The sequence below is a fragment of the Megalopta genalis genome, chromosome 3, assembly GCF_051020955.1.
Source record: "Megalopta genalis isolate 19385.01 chromosome 3, iyMegGena1_principal, whole genome shotgun sequence".
Taxonomy (NCBI): Eukaryota; Metazoa; Arthropoda; class Insecta; order Hymenoptera; family Halictidae; genus Megalopta; species Megalopta genalis.
The window spans coordinates 13,874,541-13,899,685 of NC_135015.1; the positions used below are offsets into that span (position 1 = coordinate 13,874,541).

The following is a 25,145-nucleotide window of genomic DNA, read 5'->3' on the forward strand; positions in this document are numbered from 1 at the left end:
TATCACCCATTTAATTATGTGTAGAACCTGACAGTCTGATAAATTTGCTTACTTTTTAAATGAGGAGGAAGATGTAAGAAGTATGATTATTACTCTTGTGAGTAATTATTGTTAACAGAAGATACATTTTATAATGCTTCACTATAAAATAATATACATAATGATATTCAAAAGTTATCAAATTCTGTAATATTATTTAATTCAGAGTTAGGCATTAATTGATTATAATGTTTAATATGATCTACTAATTGAAATTTACGCTTGGAAAGTATTAATAAAATAAATTAGAATTGACAAAAATAGTCTTTAATTATTGATAATAAATATTAATCGTTAATTAAACAATTAGTTATTATAATTTATTTGATATTTGTGTTTTTTATTGTTACACATACGTCAATTAAATATTGAATCGCATTAAACATTGCCCCATTCTGGTTTCCTTTGAGATTTAAGTAGGTACAATAAATGTATTGGTAAGGATAGGGCTCTGATGAAACGTAGCTACTACACTGGCGTGGTGGAGGTTAAGTAGAAAACCTGAATGCGCATGCGCTTAACTTCAGAATCATTTCCCTTTCCCTGTACCCCGCAGCTTCGTTATTCTGATTTCCAGTTCGCGTTTGTTGCCCGTGAAGGATGCCTTCTGCCAACCCTAAACTAGAAAAACAGGCCTCTACGGAGACCGTAGAACCTATACGCCAGGCGATCATCGTTATCGAACATAAGATACGGAATCTTGACAAGCGTAAGGTAAGTAAATGAATCGTATTTATGCCGAGTAACAGAGAAATCTATCTGTCAGTTGATAGCTTTCACGGTCCCATCCGCCATGATTGGATGCGCCATGTGCTCACGCTCGAGAATTCACAAGCATCTAACAATTATACTAAGATCAACTAACCCTTATCATAGGAGTTACCAATTGATCCTTTTTCATTAGCGTTATTGTGCAGCGGTATTACTATTTTTCGTTTACTCTAATGCTGAATTTTACTTACTGTAAACCTCGTGTCATGGCGGTATCTTCCAAAGTTGTGCACAAAACTTTACATGACACGCTTTTAAGCCGCTACCGGTGTGCGAGATTTTGTTATACTATTCTTTGTTTGGTTCAACGTTACTAGTCTCATCCCGAATTTCATCTGTACAAATGTATATTGTAATGTAACAATATTTTTTCTTTTATTGTTCGTCTTTTTCATATTTACGTACTTATTTTGTTTTTTCAAAATGTGTTAATTGTCGGTGATCATACAGTGTATCTGAAGTAATTCGTTTTTATTTATCTTACACGTTTATACTTTACAACATATCGATATTAAATTTATTATTTGCATTTTTGTAGGTATTTCGAATACTATGATATAATTACATTGTATATGCATAGAATGTTTCAAGTTTTAAGGGCCAAATTTTGACAGTATATTCTATGAGTTTAAATTAGAAAAAAATGTTATATAAGCCCAAGACATTTGAAGTTTTCTTAGAAAATTGCATCGAAACTATAAGATATGAAGTAAACAATGTAGCAGTGGATCTATAATATTTACTTTTAGTCTGTTTATGCAATCTATGTTATCCCTTACTTATGCTCATAAAATACACTGACAAGATCTGACAGTTAAAACCTGAGAGTATCTTGTATTTATATGTGTCTATATATATATATATACTTGTGTCTATGCATAGGCAAAGTTAGAATCATACAAGGATCTACAGAAAAATGGAAAGGAATTGAATACTGATCAAAAAACAGCTGTAGCCAAATATGATGAAGTATTACAAACATTGGAGTTTACAAGAGAATTATATAAACAAATTGTTGGTATTTCTCAAGAATCGGTCAAACAACAGAAAAAAATGGCAAGGAAGGAAGCAAATGAGAGGATGCAACAGGATATTGCAAAAGTAAGTTCACAAGCATAGTTTCAAAATTTTTATTTCATAATGTGAAATTGTTGGAAAAAATTTGTCGAACATTTTGCATGTACGTATGTGCATGTGTCATAGGTGAGAGAAGTTCTTCTTATTCAAGATGTTTTGATGAACATGGGAACAGAATCTGTTAGAGAGGATTTCCTTACTGGGAAAAATGGTACTGTGAAATTAACAGAGGAGGAAGTAAAATATTTGGATAGCCTATATCATGAACTATCAATGAAACATCATCGGGAAGAAGGTGAACCAACTTTTTTCCAACAAGTACAAAAAGTAGCAGAACATTTTGTACTCATTGTTGAAGGGAAACAAAGAGAAGTTGTTGGAACAACTTATAGCAAGATAAAAGAAATGATAAATACTATCAACCAATCTGGCTATTTTGACCAAGTTCATGAAACTGAAGCTGCCACAGAAGAAGTAAGTAGCCTTTGTTTTCAACTGAAATTGAAATAAAAATATCATAAAAAATGTATTGTCGTTTATTTATAGGTTGTAGAAGCAGTCACAGAGACACAAATAACAGAAACTCCAGTACAAGAGCAACAAGTCAACGAAGAATATACTAGCAATGAGAGACACATTCCACCCGAGTCTATGATTCCTATTCCCAATTTTCCAGTGCAAGTTGCTTCTCTTCCTGTGGTTTCTGGTACAGCCCCAGTTTCTGGTCCTATTCCTGTAGTGGCACAACCCATTCCACCACATCCAGCTGCACCAGTAGAAACGTCTTACTACACAAATGCTACAGGGTTTGTTCCTCAACCACAACAACAACAGCAGCAGCCACAACAACAACAACAACAATCTCAACAAACCCAACAACCACCACAAGCCCCTAGAATTAACGATGTTATAGGTACACCAAATTTCTTTTTTCTGCAAGAATCTGAGCTTGATTCACCAGATGTAACGTCACAGGCACCTATCGTCTCACACATTCCTGCTGCTGTAAACGCACCAATTCCTTCACAAACATTTACAAATCAAAACTTTGCTAATTCGCCGGTAGTAGCGCAACAAGTGATATATCAACATCAACCACCACAAGATATATCCCATATACCTGGTTTTGCCAATCCTAATCCACCTCCACCTATTCCAATGCCGCCATCTCATCAACAACCAAACATGCAATATAGTCCACAACATCCTGCAAATTATCAACAACAACCACAACAACAAACTCCCTCGCAACAAATACCGCAACAGACACAGTCACAAAACTTCGAACATCAACAAGAGAGTCAACAACAACAACAACCTACCGAGGTATATTGAATGAGGAAATTCGTTGTACGAAGTGAAGCATGTGACTAGAATTTATAGTAAAAAATCCATGAATTCAGGAGATGTTTGAATTTCACTTATACAGAGAATAACAGTCACATGTTCCACCTTGTATATTTGTCAACAATTATACGACATCAACGGTACGATCATTTTTCAGGAAAAAACGGATGAAAACCAAGACGAAGCGATAGCGCCAGAATCGGAATTAGAACAATCAAATGAACCTGTAGATTGGTGTCAGATGACTGATCCTAATGACTGGAATCAGACCGATCAATCACAACAGCCTGCACAAGATGCACAGCAACAACAACAGCAACAAACGTCTCAGCAAGCTTGGGGCGATCAGCAACGCAGTGGATATAGAGGCAGGGGTGGAAAAAGGGGAAATTCTAATGGATATAGTGGAAGGGGCAGGGGCAGCGGTTATCAACAAAATGGACGAGTTGGACAAGGTGAGAAAGATAGACAACGTGAAAGAAAGGACATTGTTTTTTAGCATAATTTTTGACAATGTTAATAATATTTCAGGAACATATTATCGTAACGATAGCAATTATCAAAACGGTTATCAACAACGTTCCTGGGGAAACAATGAAGGTAGCGGTGGTTATAATTCTGGCTATAAAAGGGGTGGTGGTGGTGGACCGAGAGGAGGTCCGCGAGGTGAGCGTGGCATGGATAGAGGCGGCCGAGGACAATTTCGCGGTCAAAGGGGAGGAAACCGTGGCGCGTATGCACCCCGTGGTAAACCCCACACGCAACAGTAATTAAATCGCGATAGAACCATGCACAGTGAAACATTATAATAATGCTGTAAGATCAGAATTCAGTTGTCTATTTATGAAAAAGTCCAAGTCGTATGTCAAATAAAAACAAAGTTTCAACTAAACTTTGTGCGTGCTGCTAAGTGTAAATTTTAACATTTAAAACTGGAACCTTGACGTTCACGAACGAGTAATTAATTAATCTGACGAATTAGTTTATACGGATTTACTCGGTTAAAGAAACGGACGAAAAAAGGATTGAATGTGAGTTAAAAGAAAGAGATGGAACACGCATTTAGCATATTTTAATACGACTTAGGATATTTCTAAAATAGGACAATGAATAACCAAAATTTTGCATTTGAATTTGGTATCTGCGATTATCAGGGGGAAATCCTATTAATATTAACAAGAACATTATGCAGACGTAATATTGTGATATAAGAAGAAATCAACCAAATTCAGAAGTGTGAACCCACCATGCAAGTATTATTGTGTTGTGACAGAAGGCAGTTTTCACAGGGCAACAACAGCTGATCAACAAAGATTAGAAATATAATTTTATTATAAAAAAAATACAAAAAAAAAAGAGAACTCGTACAAGCATTTCACGTAAAGACACATAAGAATGTATTTAAAGAATAACGTTAAAATGATTACACGAATAGATGATCTGCACGACCATCTCTTTGTCTTGCGGCGCATCGTTCTAGAGAATTTTTTAAGGTACCAGAAAAAAGAGGATACAGTGAGCAATGCCTTCTAGCGCTATATATCTTCTTAACTTCATATTCCTTTCGCGGTTTATGAATTTCTGAAGCATTTAGAAAGTTAAAGTTGTCGAGATTTAGTAGTTGAAGGAGAAAAAAAATTTTGCGTAATATACGCAAATCTCTAAAAGCGTTGTTCATGAAACGTGTTTCATGGTTTATGACGAATTACGTAGCTCCCTTGATCTGTTCTTTTTCTGTGTGATTCCGAAACTCTTCACGGTCGCCTCCGCAGCTGGTCAAGTAAAAGAGATTGCAGTGCAATGTCAAGTTTACGAAGCAACATTACCTAATTTTTTTATCGCAAAATATATGATTATTTTTAAAAGAAAAGAAGCGATAGTGCGGAGCTTTAGCAACTAAGTCGAGTGTACAATTACTGACTAGAGCCAGAGAAGGCGTGTTTGTATAGTGCGCCATTGACAAAAGCCACGCTCATACCACGCCAGACACGTGATAAGGAGTACCGTATTGTATTTCGTTTGTACATTTGTGTTTAATCACCTCCATCTACAGTTATGTTCGAATATCCTATGAATACCTATGTATCTTCCAAATAAAGATCTAATTCAACCCTGCTAACTAGCCTACCGACTGTTACTCAGCATGAGAAAGAACGTTCCGTCGTTCTTTGGCTTGTTCTCAGAGAAAAAAATTGAATAAAATGTTTAATCCATTGTATTTTTATACTAATATTCATTTCGATGTTTATATCACATATTTATTACTATTTTAAAAAATAAATTCAACTCCGCGATTTTGTTATTTCAATACGCATTGTACCCTTATTGTACAATCCAATATCTCAATTGACCACCGTAGTTAAAGTATACTTCAAATTGAATCCAGTTTCATATGTTACTTTTAATGTAACAGCTTCTACATACCTTAATCTCTGTCTCAAACTTTATATTCCCTTGATAGAATACGTAAGAAGCAAGAAATATACATATTTTTAAAGCAATTGTAAACTAAAGTTGCAGATATTACTTAATGTAACGTGAAAAAGGTAATCAAACAGTTCGGAGTCTCAGAATTTTCGATTCTAATTTATCTTGTGAAATGAAGTATGAAGTGTATGTATGTCGAAATTACATGGAACATTCATTATATTTGATTGTAAAGTACTACGAAATAATTTCTTTGCTCGATATTAACCATCCTTAGGTTATGAATCTCATACGCGTATTATAATGGGATATGGCCGTATTTAATGTTTGTATAATTTTTCTTTCTTATTAGAATAATGAGTCAAACTGCTTGCGATCCTACAATCGAAAGACATTTTAAAGGTCATGAAAATGTTATTACAAGTTTATGTTTTCATCCTGAGACGACTCAACTTGTATCTAGTAGTTTGGATAAAACTATAATGCTGTGGAATTTAAAGGAATCCGTAAGAGCTTACAGATTTCTAGGACATAAGGATGTTATTAACAATGTCACCTATGCACCATCTGGTGAAGTTATAGCGAGTGCTTCTAGAGATAGATCAGTCAGAATTTGGGTTCCTAAAGTAACAGGACAATCTATAGATTTCAAAGCGCATTCGGGAGCTGTTAGATCGGTAGAATTTAGTCCAGATGGAGAGAAGGTATTAGTATATAAAACAATAATATAGCAAGTTATTTATTAAAATTATACAACTTATACAAATTATTACAAATTATAAATAAATTCATATTTAGTTACTTACTGCATCTGATGATAAAAGTATTAAGTTATGGATCGTATGCCAAAGAAGATTTCATATGTCATTTTTGAGTCATACAAGTTGGGTAAGATGTGCTAAATTTTCTAACGATGGCAGACTCTTTGTTTCCTGTAGTGATGATAAAACAACAAAATTATGGGATGTCACTAGTGGGCAATGTATTAGAACATTAAGTGATATGAAGGGTATTGTTACAAGTCTATGAATTTTGACCATAGTTATTAATATTTTAATGTGAATGCTAGTATGTAAAATGTGTTATTTTATTAGCTTCTAACACATATGTGGAATTCCATCCAAGTAGTTCTGTCATTGGATGTGCAAATATGGCTGGTAGCATAAAATTGTATGATCTGCGTTCTACTGCTTTATATCAGCAGTATGCATCTCATACTGGTCCTGTGAACATGATCAAATTTCATCCCAGAGGAAATTTCATGCTAACTGCTTCTACCGATTCTACAATGAAGGTAGAATACGCCTGTGTTTACATATGTTTATACACAGATTTCAGATTGTTTATTCTCAAAAGTTTAAAATAGGTTTTAGATTTGTTAGAAGGCCGTCCAATTTACACGCTTAAAGGGCATGCAAATGGTACAAGCATAACTGCTATAACATTTTCTTCTAACGGTGAATTTTTTGCTTCTGGTGGAGCAGATCGCCAATTACTAATGTGGAAAACTAATTTTACTAATAATGATATTGCTTGCAAGGATACTGGACAAATAATTTCATGTGTTAAAGAAGCTAAAACCAATGATAAAAATGAAAAACAGGAGGTAGAGAAAATAAATATTATAATAGCATATTTCATAAAATCTTTTATCTTTATAATTTGTAACTATATTCATTCTAGTTCTCACATGATAAAGTTGATAATAAAGAATTACAAGATAGTAATTGTCGGTGTGAAGCACCAGATCTTGAAGTTTTGAATACAAGAGTTGAAAACATGGTTGATCTAAAAGCTCAGAAACCTTATGAACAAAATTGTATTACGAATGGATCGTGTCTGTCTAAAAACTTCTCTGATGCTCAGATTTCTATGCAATCAACTAATGTAGTAGATGCACTCAATGACCAGGTACAGTCATTACGCGATACTGTTATTAGTTTAGAACAACGTCTAACAGTATTAGAGGAACAATTAAGAAAATAAACAGTTTGCATTTTATTTATGAAATCGCATAATTACTACATTTCCGATGTAAATAGCTAATGTATTTTTTAAAATTATTTCTCTTAAGTCAAAAAATAACAGAATCAACAAATAGCGTTCACCTAAGTAAGAATAAGACAAGTCTGATTATTTTTGTATAAAAGTTTATATAAAAGTATTTAACAAGAAATCAGAAGACAGATTTAATTATGAATGACTGATACTGTGGCAATAATAGTCCAAAACCAAATTTTGTCAATGTTAAACATTTAATTAAATAATATTGGAAGAATAATGTAATTTAAAAAGTCATATCATTCTTATATGCATGATATATTTAACTTAATTTAAAAAAACAATTACTCTTTTACTCCTAAAAATTTACATGCCTTTCCAGTTGGTTTAATAACATTTAATATTTCGTCGGAAGAAAGTGTAGTTGTTACCAGTAGTTTCTTGCCTGCTAAATCAATCTGTATATTATCAATACCTATAAATGAACAATTAAAGACACAAACAAAGTAAAAGCAAAGAATCGAACATGAGATGTATAAGATGTACGTTAATCCATACCTTCTTTCTTAGCGAGGACGTTTCTTATAGCCTTAGAACATCCATCGCATTCCATTTCTACGTGAAATTCGTATACCTAAAATTTTTAAAAATTTTCATTTATACAATTTTTGTATAAATCTCATCGTTGCATTATTTTAAAACTTCAATTACCTGCAATGCCATAATGATAATTGTATTTATGTATATACTTTTGATTTGACGTGGCACTTTGAAACTACTCTACATTTATATGACCAGTGATGAGAATCATCACATGGTACAGAATTGCTCACGCATGCGCGACGAATTTAGCATCAGTGAAGTAAATCTTTGGATAAAATGGGGTATCTTGATCACCTTGCAAAATTTTGGCGAGAATCAGTCCTTCTCTATTAATTGGAATAAACTTTCTTTGCATGATACAGGTTTTTCAATCCGAATTCATTCTTTTACGGCTTCACCTTTTTTTTTAAGTAAATACATTCTTTTGCAAATCTATTTGATTTTGAGGGTGTTTGAGAGTGAAATAATATATATAAATATAACTTCAAATATTTTTTGTAAAATGTTTGGTTTACTACATCTGTGCACTGAGAAGAATTGATATATTTAATTTGAATGATTTCCAACGATTTGAGACTTAAAAAATTTTAAGGGCACGTAAATGTCTTATTTATTGTCATAAAAATATAGAGAATAATGAATATTTGTTAGAGCTACAAATGATTCTTGCCATGAGAAAAATGTGTGTGAAAAATAGTATGAAATCTGCTAATTTTTGAGTCGAAAAAACATTTTTTTTTGAGGTTACAGAAATGTTTAGAAGAATAACTTGTAACTATATTACATAAAAAACATGTGTATATTTATTATTGCAAACATCTAGGACAGATGTTTCTCTGCCGGTCTTGTCAAAAGATACAATACAAAATCCGGCACGAAACAATCGCTAGTTAAGCATTAGTGGCGCCTCTTGTAACGAAAATGAGAATCTTCGTTCAGATCCGTACAGCGCCAGTTAGTAAGTGGCAGTACACTGAAACTACTAGACAAATTACCGATAATCGACTTTGGCTAATAGTTTTAGTGTTTTGGTTCTGACAAAAGCTTCGTGGTTCTGCCTCAAGCATTGTCATTATTGGTCACCAGCATATACCTACAAATATCGGTAAATGCCTGAAATCTCTCCTAAATGCAGAATGCAAAGTCGCTGAAAAGTATTAATTATAACAAAATTAGGACATAAGATAATAAACCAAGAGCACAGAATTGTTCACAGAAGAATCTATTGCGTTGATATCATATTAAAAAAGTAGATGAAAATACTGAGAAACATAATTATAGTTGCTTTTTGAATACATATAGTTGTTTCTTCTCATACATAAATTATTAAATTTGATGATTAGAATATTTATAACTGTTTCAAATTTTATGCCATTTTGTAATTACTTTTATTTTTTCACGATGACGAGTCATATTAGCAAATTTATAAGCTTACTCCTAATATAGTTTGCACATTCAGTCATATCGCTCTATAATTTTATGAATATGTAATCTATTATTATTCCAGTTAATTTGTTAAAATATTTCATCGTTTGCTGTATATTGGAGTAGTTTTTTTAATAAAAAATAATATAACGTTATACTTACTTTGAACTACATTTAATACAATCACATAACGAGTTTAATACATCAATGTATATATACGGGAAGTTTAGTAGAATAGTTACATATTTATACTGAGACTAGTTTAATACACCTGATTCCTTAGAATCAAATTTAATTAGAATATTATGTGTATTAGCATTTACTTGTAATATTACGTTTTGCAATTTATGGGAAAAGGAAGACAGTTGTACTACAAAAATGTTCTCGGATTAATTTACATATAAAAGATGGCTAATTCGCATGTACATTTACATACATGATTGTTTTACGTGTAACATTATTATAAGTACATACCCTTAAATAAATGTTAATGATAATTATCGTATTACATAGTATTAAACGTCTTTTGTAATTGCTTTAATACAATACAAACAAAGGTCGCAATTTTTCAGTTTTAATAGTAAATACGAGCTAATATACCTGAACATGCAAAACAGAACAAGTATGAGAAATCTTTTTCCATGGAAGCTCAATGTTGCACTTTAAAATTTGATTAGAAATTTCAACAAATAAATCCATTAGAAATTTTTTTACAAGATTGGAAAAATTGGAAGCAGTTGATTTGAGAAAATATATTATTTATGTAAGTGAAGTAATACATATTTTAATAGTCCTTCAAGATAATAAGTCCAGCTTAAAACTCTGCGTTTTCTTTCTAGGATGGGTTGACAGGAAGAGTACTTAAATTCCAGAGAAGTAATCGGGTTATAGCCTGATGGCAGAATAATTATGTATCCACCGTCAAAGAAAGCAGTAAGTGTTCTGAATGGCTCTACCACTAGATACTGATGAACTTTGATGTTCCATGACGTTGTTTTGTTGTTCCAGTCTTTCTAGGGACTCGATGCGCGTTCTTATAGAACCCCCATATGTGCGTACCTATATAATTAAGAAACACAATTACTTACTTCAAAATTTTTTCAATGAGAAAACTAAAAATTTTTCTTAAATTTTCTGGGATTAAAAAATTGTATCTATCTGACGCGATAATGAATATTATTAATTATTTTGTAAATTAATGAATATTATTGAAGGATTAATGGTTGCTTCAAATTCAGAATTGGAGATAAGAATATACATGTAAGCATTAAATTAAGAAAACCAGAAATTTTAAGAATATTTTTTATTCAAGAGCGAGCTCCTTGCCCCACGGTCATACTTGTCGAGCACCATTGACTTTATATTATCCAAAAAATTCTTCAACACTAAGAGTTGTCACACATTTGACATGAGGCATGTAGAATTTTTAATAAACGGACCTGCTAAAATTCTAATTACATATTTACCGGTATTCGTTTACATTCTGTTAAGTCTCCACATTCGGATTTCAAATTCATGAGTCTGTACGCTCTTGATGTACAGATGATAATACTATAAAGAAAGCAAGTAAAATTCAATAAAAGTAACAAAGAACAAATGTTCTTAGGATAATAATATTCCAAATATGTGAAACTCACGTAAGCTTATTTTAACCCAAGAAAATAAATTAGTCACAGTAAGTAAAATTGTATACTTGGTGTGTATGAAATTATGTATGGGAAAAGAATGTGAATAATTACACATTACCAAGTTTTCAAAAAACCAGTGTAACTGGTAACTATAGGAAGCATATTACATATTTTTACAAAGCTGTACAACTTATTAAGTAATTATTATATACTACCAAGGATAATGATAAAAATACAATAACTTCTAAACAATACGTTAACGTTAACAGTATAAAACAATTTACGTTTTAAACAAAAAAGTAATAGTGTTCGAATACTTACAAAATAATCCGAATATGGCACTACATGAACTACTAAGGAACTGATGAAACCTTTGTGAACACACGAATATCAATTTAGTATGTATGTATTTCCAGCCGCACGAAAAATGGGTGCATCACTTTAGTTGGTTATTTACTCACTGTCTGTAGATTAGACTTCAGACTGTGGGTGTTGGCCACTCGCGTTCACTCAAGAGGAGTTAGACTTCCACTGCTGACTCTTACTTCTCTGGGCTCCAGGGCTGCCGGGGGTCTTCTTTCTTGTAATTGTTGTTGATTCGATCCAGATACATTGTGATGTCCTGATCGGTTGGTATGATTTGCTACCACAAATTCTGTCAGTGTTACATCAGCAGTTCCACCAGATTCAAGAGGTATGGCATTTAGACGGAAGTGTTCGAGCATATCGTATATAGCAGGAAAGCATAGATGCTGAACTCGACAATGACCCTGATCGTTAAGCGTCATGCGTAAATGCTGCAAGGTAATTCAAAACTAAATGTATAAGACCCTCTCTTATATAATTTAGTTTAATTAAACAACAATTTTACCTTTGCCCTGCCTTGAAAATTGAAAGTTAATACAAACTCTCCTTTTCTAGTTTCGCTTTGTCGAACAAGAAATACACCGTGACCGTTAGCAGCACTGTGCAAAACAAGGTGTGCTGCGTCTGATCTAGAAAGAGTACCATGAAACCACGGGTATTCCCTCAAACTGCTCGATAAATCTGTTTCACCTTCGTTTGTAGCTACTATAACAAAAGTTAGAATTGTTTTAATCTACAATTTATGCCACAATGAATACTTTATACATAAAAATTTATCTTATTTTTGCTAGGAAAGTAAACCTTACTTTGTTCAATGTCTTGCTGCGACGAGCATAATTCCAAATTACTGTTACTCCTTATACGAAGTCTTAGAGGTACTTCTGGGGGATTGTTGGATGCCTCGTCTCCATGATCATGAGCTGTAGTTCGAGAACTTTTACTAGCGGAATTAGCTCTCAATCTATCGCTTTCGTTATTAATATTCAATGAACCATGCATCAACGATTCTGCGGTAGCGTCTGCACCAGAACTGGGATTAATGGAATTTTGTTGTACTGTGCGCATACAATATTTAATAGTAGCTAACCATGACCTCATGTCATTCGAATTGTGAGCTTCTATAACGAATTCCATATTCTGTGTCTTCAATACAAATGTATTTTCATGATCTGGCATTTCCAATGCAGTTGTTTCTCGAGCCTCCGTTATTGCCGAGCAAAATACACCGCTTCGTGGTTTTACCGCTTTTGGAGGAGAATAAAATTCCAGCATGTAGCCACCGATGGCTTTTATCAAAGCTAGTCTAGACTTTTCCCATTTTTGAGTTCCATCAATATTTTCACCCATCAATGAATTAACGATACCTTCTTTTCTACATTCTACTACAATCTTTGAAAGTTTTGCTTTTGAATGCTTATCTCTACGATGTTCGGTATGAGATAATTCCACTTCATCGCTTTGTTGTTTATGAAAGAAACTTTTTCCCTTTTTGAGTCCTTTAAACGACAGGCGCCTAAAGAAGGGTTTATGTACAGGTTTTGGCGATATTGCATCTCCATCGTGTTCAGAATAATCACTGAATTCTTCATGAGATGAAGCATGAATAGTAGCGCTATTGTTCTGATTTGTAACATTAACGTCTCTATCATTGATGGTTGTGTGTCTTGCATCATACAAAGATGGTGATCTGTAAGTTACATTGGAGTAAATTGAGACTGCACATGTATTTTCTATTAAATACAATGTATAAGATTATGGTACTTGTCCGAGAAACATTTTAAATTATGCATAAAATGATGAAAAGATATTCTTTAAGGATTAAGGCAGACCTGACTGTGCGACGCAAGTATTCCGTTTCAAAATGTTCGCAGAAGCTTTCGACGAATTTCCTTAAAAAGTCGCGATGGGAAAGATTCGATCTGGCGCATTCGGGTAGATTTAAACTGACATAGGTACAAAACGCTTTGGCAAAATCGGATGCCGAAGCGCGGGCGTGTCTCTCACAAAATTCTATCCAACCAGGTGCAGCTTCGGGCGACACGGCAACCGCCGGCGCCGTTGTTGTTGTTGGCGTAGCCGTCGTCGTCGCTGTTACTGTTATCGCTGCCGTTGTAGTCGTTATCGTAGACGATATTATTGCACTGGTTATCGGTGTTGCCGCAGTTATGGTGTAAAAACTCATTACCTGCGTCTGTCTAGCGAAGGGGGCTAAGGACCTCTCCTTGCCACTACACAGCTACGCGAAAATCTTTACACAACCACGAATTTCTATATACAAAGAGCATACCTATATATGTACATACAATTCTGAATCTCTATCGTACTCCTCTTCTCCGTGTTCATACAATGAAAGAATTGAAAACAAGATATCGTACTAGCAAATTTGACTATTATTTTCATACAAAACTGTCTTCAACTGTCAATATCAGTGACCAAATCATCGAATGCAATTGCTTTTGAAAAAGTATGAAGAGATGCTGTTTCCATTAATAGAGTGGTATGAACCAAACAGAAGCAGTTAATGATTCTTTCAATAAATTAGAAATGATCGGTACACTGTTGGCGCAATATATCCGTGCTTTTTAGTGACGGTTTGGATCTTCGTAAGAGTAAGCGACGCCGACGATCGACTCTTTTCTAATTCTGTCCAAAAAACATACAACCCTACACAAACAGCAAATTCAAAGAAGTGACTGATACATATCTCTCTTACTTACACAACGCTAAACTCTCTCCCCTACTTGGTATAGAACCGCATGTTTTTCGGCTAGAATTAGAAGATAGAACACATTAGTTGACGTCGCTCGTCGCTCACTCTCAGAACGGACGTAATTGTAGTCGCTTCGAAAGGTAACCAAGTCGGTAGTATATTGTATGTACATACATATGTACGTAGATATTATTATAATATATACAACAAAATGAATTAAATCGTTAACTACCTCGTTTCTCTATTGAATTTCAAGTAACGAAATCTTTGTTTTGTAAGCATATATTTAATGATACAATGAATTTCAGAAATGAAAAACTAAATCACAATAAAGTATGTATTGTTGCGCCATAATGTGGTAAAATTGGGGAACATAAATTCGAAGGCAGAATTCTAGAGAAAATATGCTTATTGAGGAAGAATATATGTGCCTATGTACTCTATTTTTACACTTTTAGAAAATGTTTCCTTCTAGAATCGCCAAGCTTAAGATTTATCTTATCGAGGAGAGCGAGCCAATAGGAAAAACGGAATTTTTGTTGGGGCTGGCTAGCTGGTCATTACTCATTACACGTATGTATAGAAGATTCTTACAAAGGTGAAACTCTAACGTTTTCTCATGAATATGATTTCAAAAATGTATACATAGAGTATGTATTCAAGTGTGCATGCGACGATTAATATACACGTACACAGATGGAAGGTTCAAAGCACAAATACATAACAGTTTTTATGACAGGGTCTGCTATGTAGTCTTATCGATGATTCCAATAGCAGAACTGCAGTAAAATACTTCTTTTCCCTCCAAAATTCAATTCAATTCAACTGTCACAACTGTGTGAATTTTTCCTTATTTATAAATTTTCAATTACATTTTGAAATCGCATCTGAGTGTTTTGCCATGGATTGGCGCTGTATGGCCGTCTACCCCTACCACGTTAAAAGTGACACCACTATCATCCACTAACGCTTATGACATGACAAAAGCGATAAAGACAATTATAACTTGAAACCAAAAATATTATTACAATACTTTTCCATTTAAGTTGCTTAGTTTTTGAGGACTCAAACTGAATCTGGAAACAAAATATCAGTAAATATGCTTGTAACCTTGAATTTCAAAGTTATTGGTTCAAGCTAGTGACGTCCATGGACACGAGAGTGGGAGTTGGCGTTGGAGTCTCCTATCAGGACTACATACCATTGTCAGTGAATTCACGGACGTAGAAATTGAATAGAGGAACGAAACATAAATAATAATAATAATAATAACATAAAAAACATGTAGGTGGGAGGGGATGGCTGTTCAGAAATGCTGGGGAAAATTGGGTGTCATTGTATGTTCAAAACTCTGTCTTCGTTTCTTTTACGTGAGCATCTTAACCACCACTTCTGACTGAAGACGCCACATAACGCCACATTTTCCGACCATTGATGTATTTGAGGATTTCCTACCTCAGCGCCATCTGCGGTGGAGTGACCTTCACGCACGCGCTGGTTTCCTCTTCATTAGCAAGTTTCTCAGTAACGTAGCATATTCGTGGAGAACTTAGCGCGCGAAATTACGAAAGCGAGCAAAGCGTGCGCAATCAATAACAAGGCAATGAACATAATTTCACATTGAATTGAAATTTATAATTTTTTCTCAGAATTGTCATTTCAAAATTCAAGATTTCGGAATAGTCGTATCATCATAGGAGTTAAAAAATAGATTCCCCGTTTCCAAAAACAACAATATGTAAAAATCAAAATTTGAAGATTTTATTAGTATTGAAATTAAGAAATCTAGAAATAGGAGTCTGAGAATGGTAAAGGATGTAGAGATAAAAATCTGCTTTTACAAGTTAAAGCAAAAACGAAACCTAATTGTTCCGGATTTTGCAATGGAAATAGGCAAATGCAATAGGAAATGAAATGGAAATTAGTAGGAAAGAAGAACATTCTATTAATCAAAAATATACTATGGTTTGAATAACGCGTAGTAAACTACTAGTTGGACTCGCTCCAAATCGCCACCATTGTGCCCTGGGATTAAGACATGGTGGCGGAGACACCGGTTGTCTCCTGTGGACATCGCTGGGATGAAGTTCATGCGGTCACCTACAAAATATTAACAAATAATAGGAGGATAGTACGCACAATAAATACTGTTATATAAGTTGGCTTTTAACGCATTGACTTTATTTTGATGTTTTTTTTTTTAAATCTCTTCGATATAAAATTTGTGTCTAACGATGCCACGCACTCAACTATCTCACAGTTAAGGATCGTTCTGTCCTTCGTTTCTCTTATATACACGACTAGGTCTAAGGCCGTAATTCAACGTGTCTTTCTCAATACCATAGCATCTGAAAGTATTCGTTTATATGTCGAAAATACATAATTAAATTAATTCTTTCAATAATTTTGAGTCTTTGATACAACACATTCCCCACAGTTTACGCGGCAAATTTAAATTCTCACCGGTGTTTCTTGAATCATAATGTATATTTGTTCTAAGGAGAACTAAATTATAAGTTAAGCACTTTGTACGGAATATAAATTTGGTTCTAAAGTTGGCTTGTATATTCAAATAGAATCTGATAGGGGTAGAATTTTCCATTAATATATTGCTCGTGAAGTTATGATTCGTATCGTGAAGATCAGTTTGGCATCTACTTGGATAAAGATGTAAACGTGGTGAATATTATTGTATTCGTGTGTGTGATATCAGAACTTTATGCTACCAACCTCCGAGCGTTTAATAATTAAATTTTGAATACAGGATGTTCACCTCTCTTAACACATACACAGATGCTTTTCTGTCACAATTGGTCATTTCGAACCTCGTTTTCTCTCTCTCTCTCTTTGTTCTTACATTTTCTTTAATTCAACTTAGTCTCCGCTTCGAGGATCTTGCGCATCAATATCTCATAACAAAACCCATTGTTAACAAATTGCGAAATTTGTAACTGCTTGTTAATTCTTTCGCCATTGTCTTTCAGTATCGTAGAACTAAATGCAATTTGTTTAAATTTAGAAGAATCGTATCAATCTATTTCCATGCTTTCCACTCATTGCAGTGAACTGTTACGTACGAAAGCACGAGCAGAAAAATATGCCATGTACTCTACTCTCTTTGATATCGTTTCAATAATTTCTTGGTGTAAAAAAGAACTTTTTATTTGGAGTAGATTGGATCTTCGAAGGTAACGCGCAACACCAGCCTAGTAAATAGCACTCTGCACCAACCTTTATAGATTGTATTTTGGCTTATCAAGTGTTTACAAAGTCATGCGAGCTATTGTGGTTGTAATGTGCCTCAATTTTGTAATAGTTACAGTCCCTCATTTTTCTTTTTTGTGATATATCATTATCATGTAATATTGTTTAAGCACAACCTATCAATATATTCTTTCGTCGTATATTTGGTTGCTGATTTTCTATTCACATTTCGCCTTTTACTGTAAATCGATCTTTAAAATCACGATTTTATCTCTTTGTTCCTTTTAAATATTACATTAAAATTAGTAACTCATAGCCTTGGATAATAAATTGCATCGAAGCATGCTTTGTATTAAATTGGGATTCAAACATAATATTTGAGGGACAAAAAATCACTGCGGGTAGTTTATGATTAACTAACCCATATTTCAAAGGAAAAAAAAAGTCACTTTCAAGATGAATAGCACTTTGTTTCGCGTCAACGATATCTTAATCTATTCGTAAAAGCTGTTCTCCGTCGTATTACCCTTCTTTGCTTAAGTTCGTCTGAAAGGATGCATTAGTTTTGTTAAAAAAGATACTCGTCGTTATCGAGAAAAGAAATACGTAGAATATCGATAAAATGGATATGCAACTTGCATGGCTACTCGTAAAGGTATATACGTAAATCGATGTTGACTGCAAGCAATAAGTGAAAGCTTCGTTCAAGTGTCTAACGCCATCATGAAAGTAACTTAAATTTATAAACCTTAGTCTATTTCTGCAGAATACTAATAGTTCTTTCTTCCTTTGTCCATATTAGATCACAACTACTGATTGTGCGGCAAAATTACTGGTATAGTTTGTTGCGCTCCAGGGGGTGGCTGCGGTGGTAGATATGGCATGTGCTGTGGCGGTATTGGTATATGAGGAGGAATTATAGGACACATTATTGGATAACTTGGAGCATGACCTTGAGGAGGTGGTGGAGGATATGTGGGTTGCGGAGTACCAGGAGGATTGTAGGTGCCTGGTGTGTGAGGTGGATTGGGATTGGCTGGAGAGGGGGTTTGACTCGGTGGTTGTTGGGCGACGTGTGGATGAGGATGCGTATGCGGACCCATATACTGAATACCAGGAGCCTGCGGCCCTGGTGAGTCATGGTGATGGTAAGGTGTTGCCATGTGAGGTGGTGGTGGCGGTGCCTGAACCATCCGTACCATTTGTTGATACGTTGGTTGCCCGGGATAAGGTACCTGGAATGGTGGGTGTAGCGGAGCTGGTGCCATTAAAGGCTGGCCAGTAGCTGCTACTACTTGCATTTGAGAAGCTAAGTCCTGCGCGCGATGTTGCGCGTGCATCACTGGCACTGAAATAATCAGATCAAAACACACTGTATATTGACGACATTTTCTGAAATATCAGATGTAGAAATCAGTTCTTTCCGACGTCAAATTAAATTTTCTTAAATTTCTTAAGAAATAAACTCAAGCTCTTCTAATAGTTTGACATGATACCATTTTTAGACCGTTATAATATTATTTAAGAAATGCACGTTTAAAATTGAAAATCGATCAGAATTCATTTCTACACCTAATAAAATTCACGTATTTTCTACAGTACGACGAAAAAATGTGAATTAAGACAAATTAAAGAGATGAAACAAGATGTGGATACCTAGATACTGACCCTTCCGGAACCTTGTCACAGGTTGAGCTGGAGGTTGACTGAACGCAGTCGGTGGTTGGCTGGTCATAACGTATGCTGGCATGACTACGGTCGCAGGCATTGTTGCGCCAGTATATTGAGGTGTTTGCGGAGTATGTGGTCTACTGGGTGTCGGTGTACTTGGTGATCGCTAAAAATGTTTATACATATAATGGTAATTTTAATTTACTACTCTCTCTGTCTTGTATTATGATATATGATTCACACTTTTATCTTTGATGGCTACATTAAATAGTTAATCGGCTTACCGGTGTGAAGGGCTTAGTATTTGGATTAAATTCTTTAGCATTTGGATTCAAGGTTGACTTTTTAAAAGCCGTTGTAATTTTATCGACAGCCGGTTCTTGTGGTGATTGCGATGCAACTGGTGTATTTGTTGGAGTTTGTTGTTGTTGTTGTTGTTGCTGCTGCTGCTGTTGTTGTTGTTGCTGCTGCTGCTGCTGCTGCTGCTGCTGCTGCGACGATTGTGGTGGACTTGTCGATCTTACAGGTAACGGTCCTGGCGGTGGTTTACTAGTCACTACAGTTTCTTCTTGAACCGTTTGATTTTGATGTGGCTGTTGTTGTTGTTGTTGTTGTTGCTGCTGCTGCTGTTGCGGACTCGGATGTTGTTGTTGCGATTGTGGTTGTTGTTGGGATTGTTGAGATGTCGAATGTTGATGTGACGGTTGATGATGTGTTTGAGTAATTTGCGACGTAGGGTGAGAATCCTGTTGATGTTGATGTTGTTGTTTTCTTGTTACCGATGGTGTATCTTGCGATTGTGAGTCTGTCAGTTTAAAGTCTGTAGCAAACTGTCGCAATTCGGAATGTTGTTCGTCTCTGGTGCGAGGAGTTGGAACCTTGAACGATCATAAATATTTCAATAAAATAAAAATTTTTTTTGTATATTGACAGAATGAAAATTTGATTACCTTCCTATGGTCAGGTTTATGCGAAACGACCTCGCATCGTTGACCCTCAACTGAATTTTGTTGTTGCAACTGAACGTGTTGCTGATGCGACGATTGTTGTTGTTGATGGGACGTGGCAACGTTCGCTTGGGGAAACGGTGCTGGAGGTGCTTTGTCCGCTTGATAAACTTGCTGCCTACCAGGGCGTTCGCGTTTCTCTGTATTTATTTTAGACGACGTAGTTTGCTGTTGGGATGGAAAGCTCACTTGCGGTACAGAAGGGGTAGATTGGGATTGTTGTTGCGTCTGCTGTATCACAGGCACTATAAATATAATGAGAAGTCACCTCCTGTATACTATCGGGTAAAAGGGTTGATATCATCCGTTTAATGATTAATCTTTTTGTGAATATCATTTTTTGGTACCTGGAGGTGGTGGTTGCGTTGCTGGTGGAGGTACGAATGGTGGTGGAGGATTATTATATGTAACTACCACTCCGCTCGGTGGCATCCCCATATTTATAGACACCGGATGTTGAACAGAGGGATGACCACTTTGTATTCCAATGGGAAGATTAGAAGTTGAAGGAATGTTTACATTTACGTTGGACGGAGGTTGCTGATTAAAAATATTTTTATTGGTTGATGCCGGTCCTGGCGAAGGCGGAGGTTCATTGGATCTCATCAATTTTCCGCTATTTCCGTTCTTCTTCTTTAACGGAGGAGGAATATATTTATCGTTAGGTCTTACCTAAAAGCAACAATTAATCAAAATTAACCAAAAGTAGTTAATCCCATGTATAATTACAGAATGACAACAGTAATAATAAACTGTACCACAGCTGCAAATCTTTCCTCTTCATCGCCGTTTTCAAGTTCTAATCTTGCTTTGTGATTTGGTTGTGATTCTATTTCGTTTGCTATTTCTGCAGCTTTTTGTTCTTGTTCTTTGTAATCCTTTGTATCTTTTCTTTGAAGCGGTAAAGTGTAGGCGGCCAACGTTGGTTCATATGTTGTTTGAACTCCATACTTTTGTTCATTTTTGCGAAACATATCGTTAGCATCCCATCCATTCTAAGAAAAATTATATGGAGAGATTAAAGAATGTTACGCATATTATTCAAGTATGCTTATGAGCAATTTAATCTGGTTTTCCTATTTGGATACTCACAGTAGTACCATCCAATTCTAAGTCATCACCATTCATAGTTGGAGGAGCGTCCCAAGGCTCCAATTCTTTTTCACCAATCACACCATTGTATTTACTAATTGCAGTGTCTGTTTGAAAAGTATCGCGTATAGCGTACTCTAAATCGACATCCTTGGCAGACATGGTAATAATATCTTGTGGTTTAAAAATCAGTTTTTCTACTACACTTTCTACGCTTATTTTACCAGAATCTTCTACTCGATGCGCCATTTCTAAGACAACGTCGAATTGGCTGGAGAACGTGCGAAAAATACCTTCGTATATAGAACCATTTAGCGTTTGAATCTGTAGTAATATAAATAAATATAGTTAAATCTTTTTTTCATATTTCGTGCAATAAGCAAAATCTGTGCTAGATGTAGGCTTTTTCTAATCGATGTTACCATCAATGAGTAAATAAGAAGCTTTCTTTGATCTGCAAATATCAATACCTGTACAATGTTGCCCACATGACTAGTTATCGCGTGCATGAAATGAGCATTATTATATACACCTTCTGCAGCAACACATCTCTCTTGTGGACCACGAGCACGCGGGGATCTAAGGTGAAATAAACAACGCATAAACAAATTTCAAATGTAATTATATAATTTCATTATGCAGAATATTCAGCAAGTAAACCAACAAATTTTGTCAGCATGTTTGGAAGGTTGATGTATACACAAAATGTTATACAAATAATACTGATATGCCTAATTATTATGTTGGGTTCATATGATTTCAAATAAATACTTAAGAAATGTTAAGTAGCTTGAATGTGTCATTCCATATGTTGATAACAAAAATAGAGTAAACTATGGTATTCATATTATTTTTTATTTGAAATAAGATTCCAAACGGAGTCATAAGTTTATCGGTTTGCTTGTGAAACTCTTTGTCTATCATCTTCCAGACATTCCAAGGAAAAATGTACGATACCATTGAGAGCAGGGAAATGTGTAAGTTGGAAAGATACAGGGAAATGAAAAACAAAAAGAAACTGATAAAAAGGAAGAAAGAAGGTGGGTACCTATTAGTATTAGAACGGTTCTTTCTTTTGCTATTCATTTTGCCACCAGACGAGGATTCTTCGCCACTGGTTGGTGGATTTCTGCCGCCGATTTGTTGCGGGCCTTCTCGTTTCCTAGTGGGGACCGGAATTTTGACTAATTTCCCGGTGACCGCTCAACGTCAAAAAAATATGATTTCGATCGAACACGTCCCGCTACGGGAGATGAATTGTTGCACGCGTGTTTGTTTCTTTACAGTCTCCTCGTTAAATACGGGAAACCAGAATTCGAAATCTTGTTCGACCCCGAAACGATTGACAGGAGGCCGTACTGGCCGTAACAACTATCAACATTCACGATCGTTTTTAGGTTTTTTAATCACGATCGTTTTCTAGGTTATGCGCGAACGGTACGGTTACCTAAACACTCGTTTGCGAAAGTGTAGCGCGTGCGTGACTTTCGAGTTCAGACAGACACGAGAATGCGAGCAAAGAAAGCAGGAACACTTGGCATTCGTGGAGACGTACGGGGGAATACGGTGTCTACCCGACACGACACGACACGACACTACACGATATCTTGCTAGCGCGTGACGTAACTCGGTTCTTCTTACGTAGGGAATCACCTTTATGGAATTTCGCGTCTACGGAGTTTAGAAACGAGTGCTGCTAGCCTTGAACAATGATTTTGGCAACGATACAGTATTTTTATTTAATTAATCAACATGTGGTAAACGATAAAACTTAGCACAAGTCGCCCGATCAACCTGATCCCGGTGACTGTCGGATACAGTCGCCACCTGGCGTGAAACCAATGGACGTTGCGATAAAGATCATTCGCATCCGCAATACACTTTGCTTGTGCCTGTGCCTGGACCTGGGCTTTGGCCTGCGCTTGCGCTTGTGCCTGAGCTTGAGATTGAGTTTGAGCCTGAGCCTAAACTTGAATCTGAGCCTGAGCCTCTGCGCACCTTCGTATTTATACCACAGTACTGACAGCAACTTCATCTTCTCATTGCGTGTCGCTGTCGTCGCAGTTTACATTTTCTCTTCATATGAAAACGAATCTTTAGTTTGTCAAATGTTTTTCTTTATTGACTAGCAAGCGATCTATATTATTCATCTTTTCTCTTAAGCAATCTTGATACGTACTTTTACAAGCATTTTATATTTGCAAAATACACCATTTTGACGAGTATAATGATTTCTTTTTAAAATCTCATATAATAATTCAGATTAGGATTGTATCGAGCTACTCTCAATTTCAACGCGCCTAATCTTTTGAAACTGTAGGGCAAGCCTGGGCTATTGATTGCTCTCTCACAGGTGCCAGTCTTGGGAACTCGTAACCCCATTACCATGCCTAATCATTTTAGCCGTGGAAAAGAAATTGTACTTTTCCCTGTGTTATTGTCTGAACAACAGTCTTAAATTTGAAATATTTACAGTTGTGGTATCGCAGTATTAAAGTACATGTAGATAGTACACCACGAATCTAGTCTATCCGCCATCTTGCGAGGGTGCCTTAGTGCTGCTATCTGTTTTATAATTGGTAAACTACACTTGATATTTGAATTAAGGTAATCTAATACACACACATATAGAAGGAACCCTTTACGCCCATATGTTTCAAGTAACTTGCAAACGTTCCATATCGGTCGTTTTGACGCTTCGGTACCGTAACGAATAGTTCAAGAGTAGTCAATAGTGTTTCCAAAAAGTCTAATATATGTCTGAACAGTATCCAAAATGCCAACTTCATGTTATTGTCAAATAACTAACTCTACGGTAACCTAAACGTTGGGTTAATACTTCAATTTAGCTGTAGAATGCGACACTAGTATGGCCTACCAAAATGGCGGATAGTCTTGATTGCTTCTGATTCCCCTTACGTCTTTGATACTTTCGTACATATGTACCACGTTACCGTAACTAGGCACTTTTTAGTGATAGTCTTTCGTTTAAACAATTCAAAGGTGCTTTTCCATCAACGAACATAGTGATACAAACGAACAATTACATAGTAGGAAATTTAATCCTTATTGTTCACGAGCTGTTCTTCGAATGCTGTGGTGAGGATACACCTTATTTAAACGGTGAACACCTTAGAGTAGGGCTCGGAATTAACTGCACATGAGAAAGACAGAGCAGTCTCCGAAAATGCTCTCTTTAGAGCATATACACTATACGTATACCTGCGGCATCATCTACAGTAATGGGATCTATTCCTGCACGCTTTTCTTACTCCCTAAGCTGGCGCGCACATTCCCACAATTTTACTACGCATCCAATCTGCAGTGGATCTTGTCTTAGCAGTGAGTTGTCAGCCAATCAGAGTAGAGAACATTTTCTATGTCAATCCTCGCTAACGGATCAAGCTGCGGCTTGGCATTGTGCAGGAGTAGGACTCAATACTATACTTCGAAGTATGAAACCATTTCGCAGAAGGACATAGATTCAAATTCAATACAATCTGTCTCTTTCTACTGGATATAGATTGGCTGATATTTCTCCCCTCTCATTTTCTTCAGTGCGTACTTAAAGTCCGGACCCCGGCCCGGGCCCGTGGTCACTGGTTGTTATACAGAGTACATATATCAAAATACATATATCAACAATCCGGAAATGGGAGGTTCCTGAGGTCATTTAAAGCAATAAAACAACTGACGCTATTACTATTGTGTATACTGTATATTCAAAAAATCTTTTCCATATTAAAGTAAAATAAATAATAATAAATAAATTATATA

The 25,145-nt window shown here is 35.5% G+C and overlaps 5 protein-coding genes and 2 long non-coding RNA genes across 10 annotated transcripts; 4 read left to right on the forward strand and 3 right to left on the reverse strand.

Annotated features, from left to right (window-relative positions):
• Window positions 1–595: 595 nt before the first annotated feature.
• Capr (caprin family member) lies at window positions 596–5,353 on the forward strand. Its single transcript, XM_033486110.2, has 6 exons — window positions 596–753; window positions 1,693–1,911; window positions 2,014–2,361; window positions 2,434–3,213; window positions 3,392–3,689; window positions 3,766–5,353. The coding sequence occupies exons 1-6, from the start codon at window positions 640–642 to the stop codon at window positions 4,002–4,004; spliced, it is 1,998 nt and encodes a 665-aa protein (XP_033342001.2). The 5' UTR covers window positions 596–639; the 3' UTR covers window positions 4,005–5,353.
• A 250-nt stretch (window positions 5,354–5,603) lies between these two features.
• Window positions 5,604–7,671, forward strand: Poc1 (Proteome of centrioles 1). Its single transcript, XM_033486111.2, has 6 exons — window positions 5,604–5,780; window positions 6,014–6,365; window positions 6,460–6,670; window positions 6,756–6,955; window positions 7,028–7,267; window positions 7,345–7,671. Exons 2-6 carry the CDS (start codon window positions 6,018–6,020, stop codon window positions 7,645–7,647), a joined length of 1,302 nt encoding a protein of 433 aa, XP_033342002.2. The 5' UTR covers window positions 5,604–5,780; window positions 6,014–6,017; the 3' UTR covers window positions 7,648–7,671.
• A 290-nt stretch (window positions 7,672–7,961) lies between these two features.
• Atox1 (Antioxidant 1 copper chaperone) lies at window positions 7,962–8,528 on the reverse strand. The gene is made up of 3 exons (XM_033486113.2): window positions 8,374–8,528; window positions 8,221–8,296; window positions 7,962–8,137 (listed from the first exon to the last, which is right to left on the reverse strand). Exons 1-3 carry the CDS (start codon window positions 8,383–8,385, stop codon window positions 8,007–8,009), a joined length of 219 nt encoding a protein of 72 aa, XP_033342004.2. The 5' UTR covers window positions 8,386–8,528; the 3' UTR covers window positions 7,962–8,006.
• Window positions 8,529–10,312: 1,784 nt separating this feature from the next.
• On the forward strand, window positions 10,313–12,503 carry LOC117229557 (uncharacterized). The gene is made up of 4 exons (XR_004492578.2): window positions 10,313–10,453; window positions 10,530–10,623; window positions 10,699–12,122; window positions 12,240–12,503. It is a non-coding gene; the product is annotated as an uncharacterized LOC117229557 (long non-coding RNA).
• Window positions 10,428–14,529, reverse strand: Lnk (SH2B adapter-like protein Lnk). 2 transcript variants are annotated; one of them, XM_033486097.2, is made up of 6 exons: window positions 14,402–14,529; window positions 13,514–14,327; window positions 12,491–13,371; window positions 12,190–12,389; window positions 11,864–12,115; window positions 10,428–10,749 (listed from the first exon to the last, which is right to left on the reverse strand). In XM_033486097.2, the coding sequence occupies exons 2-6, from the start codon at window positions 13,864–13,866 to the stop codon at window positions 10,612–10,614; spliced, it is 1,824 nt and encodes a 607-aa protein (XP_033341988.1). In that variant the 5' UTR covers window positions 13,867–14,327; window positions 14,402–14,529; the 3' UTR covers window positions 10,428–10,611. The 2 variants fall into 2 exon arrangements, with proteins under 2 accessions (XP_033341988.1, XP_033341990.1); XM_033486099.2 differs by having other exon boundaries at window positions 13,514–13,952; window positions 14,402–14,525.
• On the forward strand, window positions 14,452–16,798 carry LOC143259155 (uncharacterized). Its single transcript, XR_013032970.1, has 2 exons — window positions 14,452–14,534; window positions 14,870–16,798. It is a non-coding gene; the product is annotated as an uncharacterized LOC143259155 (long non-coding RNA).
• Window positions 16,554–23,264, reverse strand: LOC117229556 (uncharacterized). 3 transcript variants are annotated; one of them, XM_076520135.1, is made up of 9 exons: window positions 22,417–23,264; window positions 21,839–21,947; window positions 21,369–21,692; window positions 21,035–21,271; window positions 20,624–20,948; window positions 20,220–20,521; window positions 19,554–20,147; window positions 19,267–19,435; window positions 16,554–18,946 (listed from the first exon to the last, which is right to left on the reverse strand). In XM_076520135.1, exons 1-9 carry the CDS (start codon window positions 22,452–22,454, stop codon window positions 18,408–18,410), a joined length of 2,637 nt encoding a protein of 878 aa, XP_076376250.1. In that variant the 5' UTR covers window positions 22,455–23,264; the 3' UTR covers window positions 16,554–18,407. The 3 variants fall into 3 exon arrangements, with proteins under 3 accessions (XP_076376250.1, XP_076376249.1, XP_076376251.1); XM_076520134.1 differs by having other exon boundaries at window positions 19,255–19,435; window positions 22,417–23,253; XM_076520136.1 differs by having other exon boundaries at window positions 19,255–19,435; window positions 23,022–23,250.
• Between the last annotated feature and the right edge of the window lie 1,881 nt (window positions 23,265–25,145).

Bases quoted from the DNA above. Each gene is read 5' to 3' on its own strand.
- Atox1 (XM_033486113.2), bottom strand. The intron at 8,138-8,220 runs GTATGGATTAAC...GTTCATTTATAG, and splicing joins CGTCCTCGCTAAGAAAGAAG to GTATTGATAATATACAGATT.
- Poc1 (XM_033486111.2), top strand. From the start codon at position 6,018: ATGAGTCAAACTGCTTGCGATCCTACAATCGAAAGACATTTTAAAGGT. The intron at 6,366-6,459 runs GTATTAGTATAT...ATTCATATTTAG, and splicing joins TTAGTCCAGATGGAGAGAAG to TTACTTACTGCATCTGATGA. The intron at 7,268-7,344 runs GTAGAGAAAATA...TATTCATTCTAG, and splicing joins ATAAAAATGAAAAACAGGAG to TTCTCACATGATAAAGTTGA.
- LOC117229556 (XM_076520134.1), bottom strand. From the start codon at position 22,454: ATGAATAGCAAAAGAAAGAACCGTTCTAATACTAATAG. The intron at 21,948-22,416 runs GTACCCACCTTC...ATTTCACCTTAG, and splicing joins AACCGTTCTAATACTAATAG to ATCCCCGCGTGCTCGTGGTC. The intron at 18,947-19,254 runs GTATCCACATCT...TGATTATTTCAG, and splicing joins CCGGAAGGGTCAGTATCTAG to TGCCAGTGATGCACGCGCAA.
- Capr (XM_033486110.2), top strand. From the start codon at position 640: ATGCCTTCTGCCAACCCTAAACTAGAAAAACAGGCCTCTACGGAGACC. The intron at 2,362-2,433 runs GTAAGTAGCCTT...GTTTATTTATAG, and splicing joins CTGAAGCTGCCACAGAAGAA to GTTGTAGAAGCAGTCACAGA. The intron at 3,214-3,391 runs GTATATTGAATG...ATCATTTTTCAG, and splicing joins AACAACAACAACCTACCGAG to GAAAAAACGGATGAAAACCA.
- Lnk (XM_033486097.2), bottom strand. From the start codon at position 13,866: ATGAGTTTTTACACCATAACTGCGGCAACACCGATAACCAGTGCAATA. The intron at 13,372-13,513 runs GTCTGCCTTAAT...TGTAACTTACAG, and splicing joins TACTTGCGTCGCACAGTCAG to ATCACCATCTTTGTATGATG. The intron at 10,750-11,863 runs GTAAGAGTCAGC...TTAATTATATAG, and splicing joins CAGCCCTGGAGCCCAGAGAA to GTACGCACATATGGGGGTTC.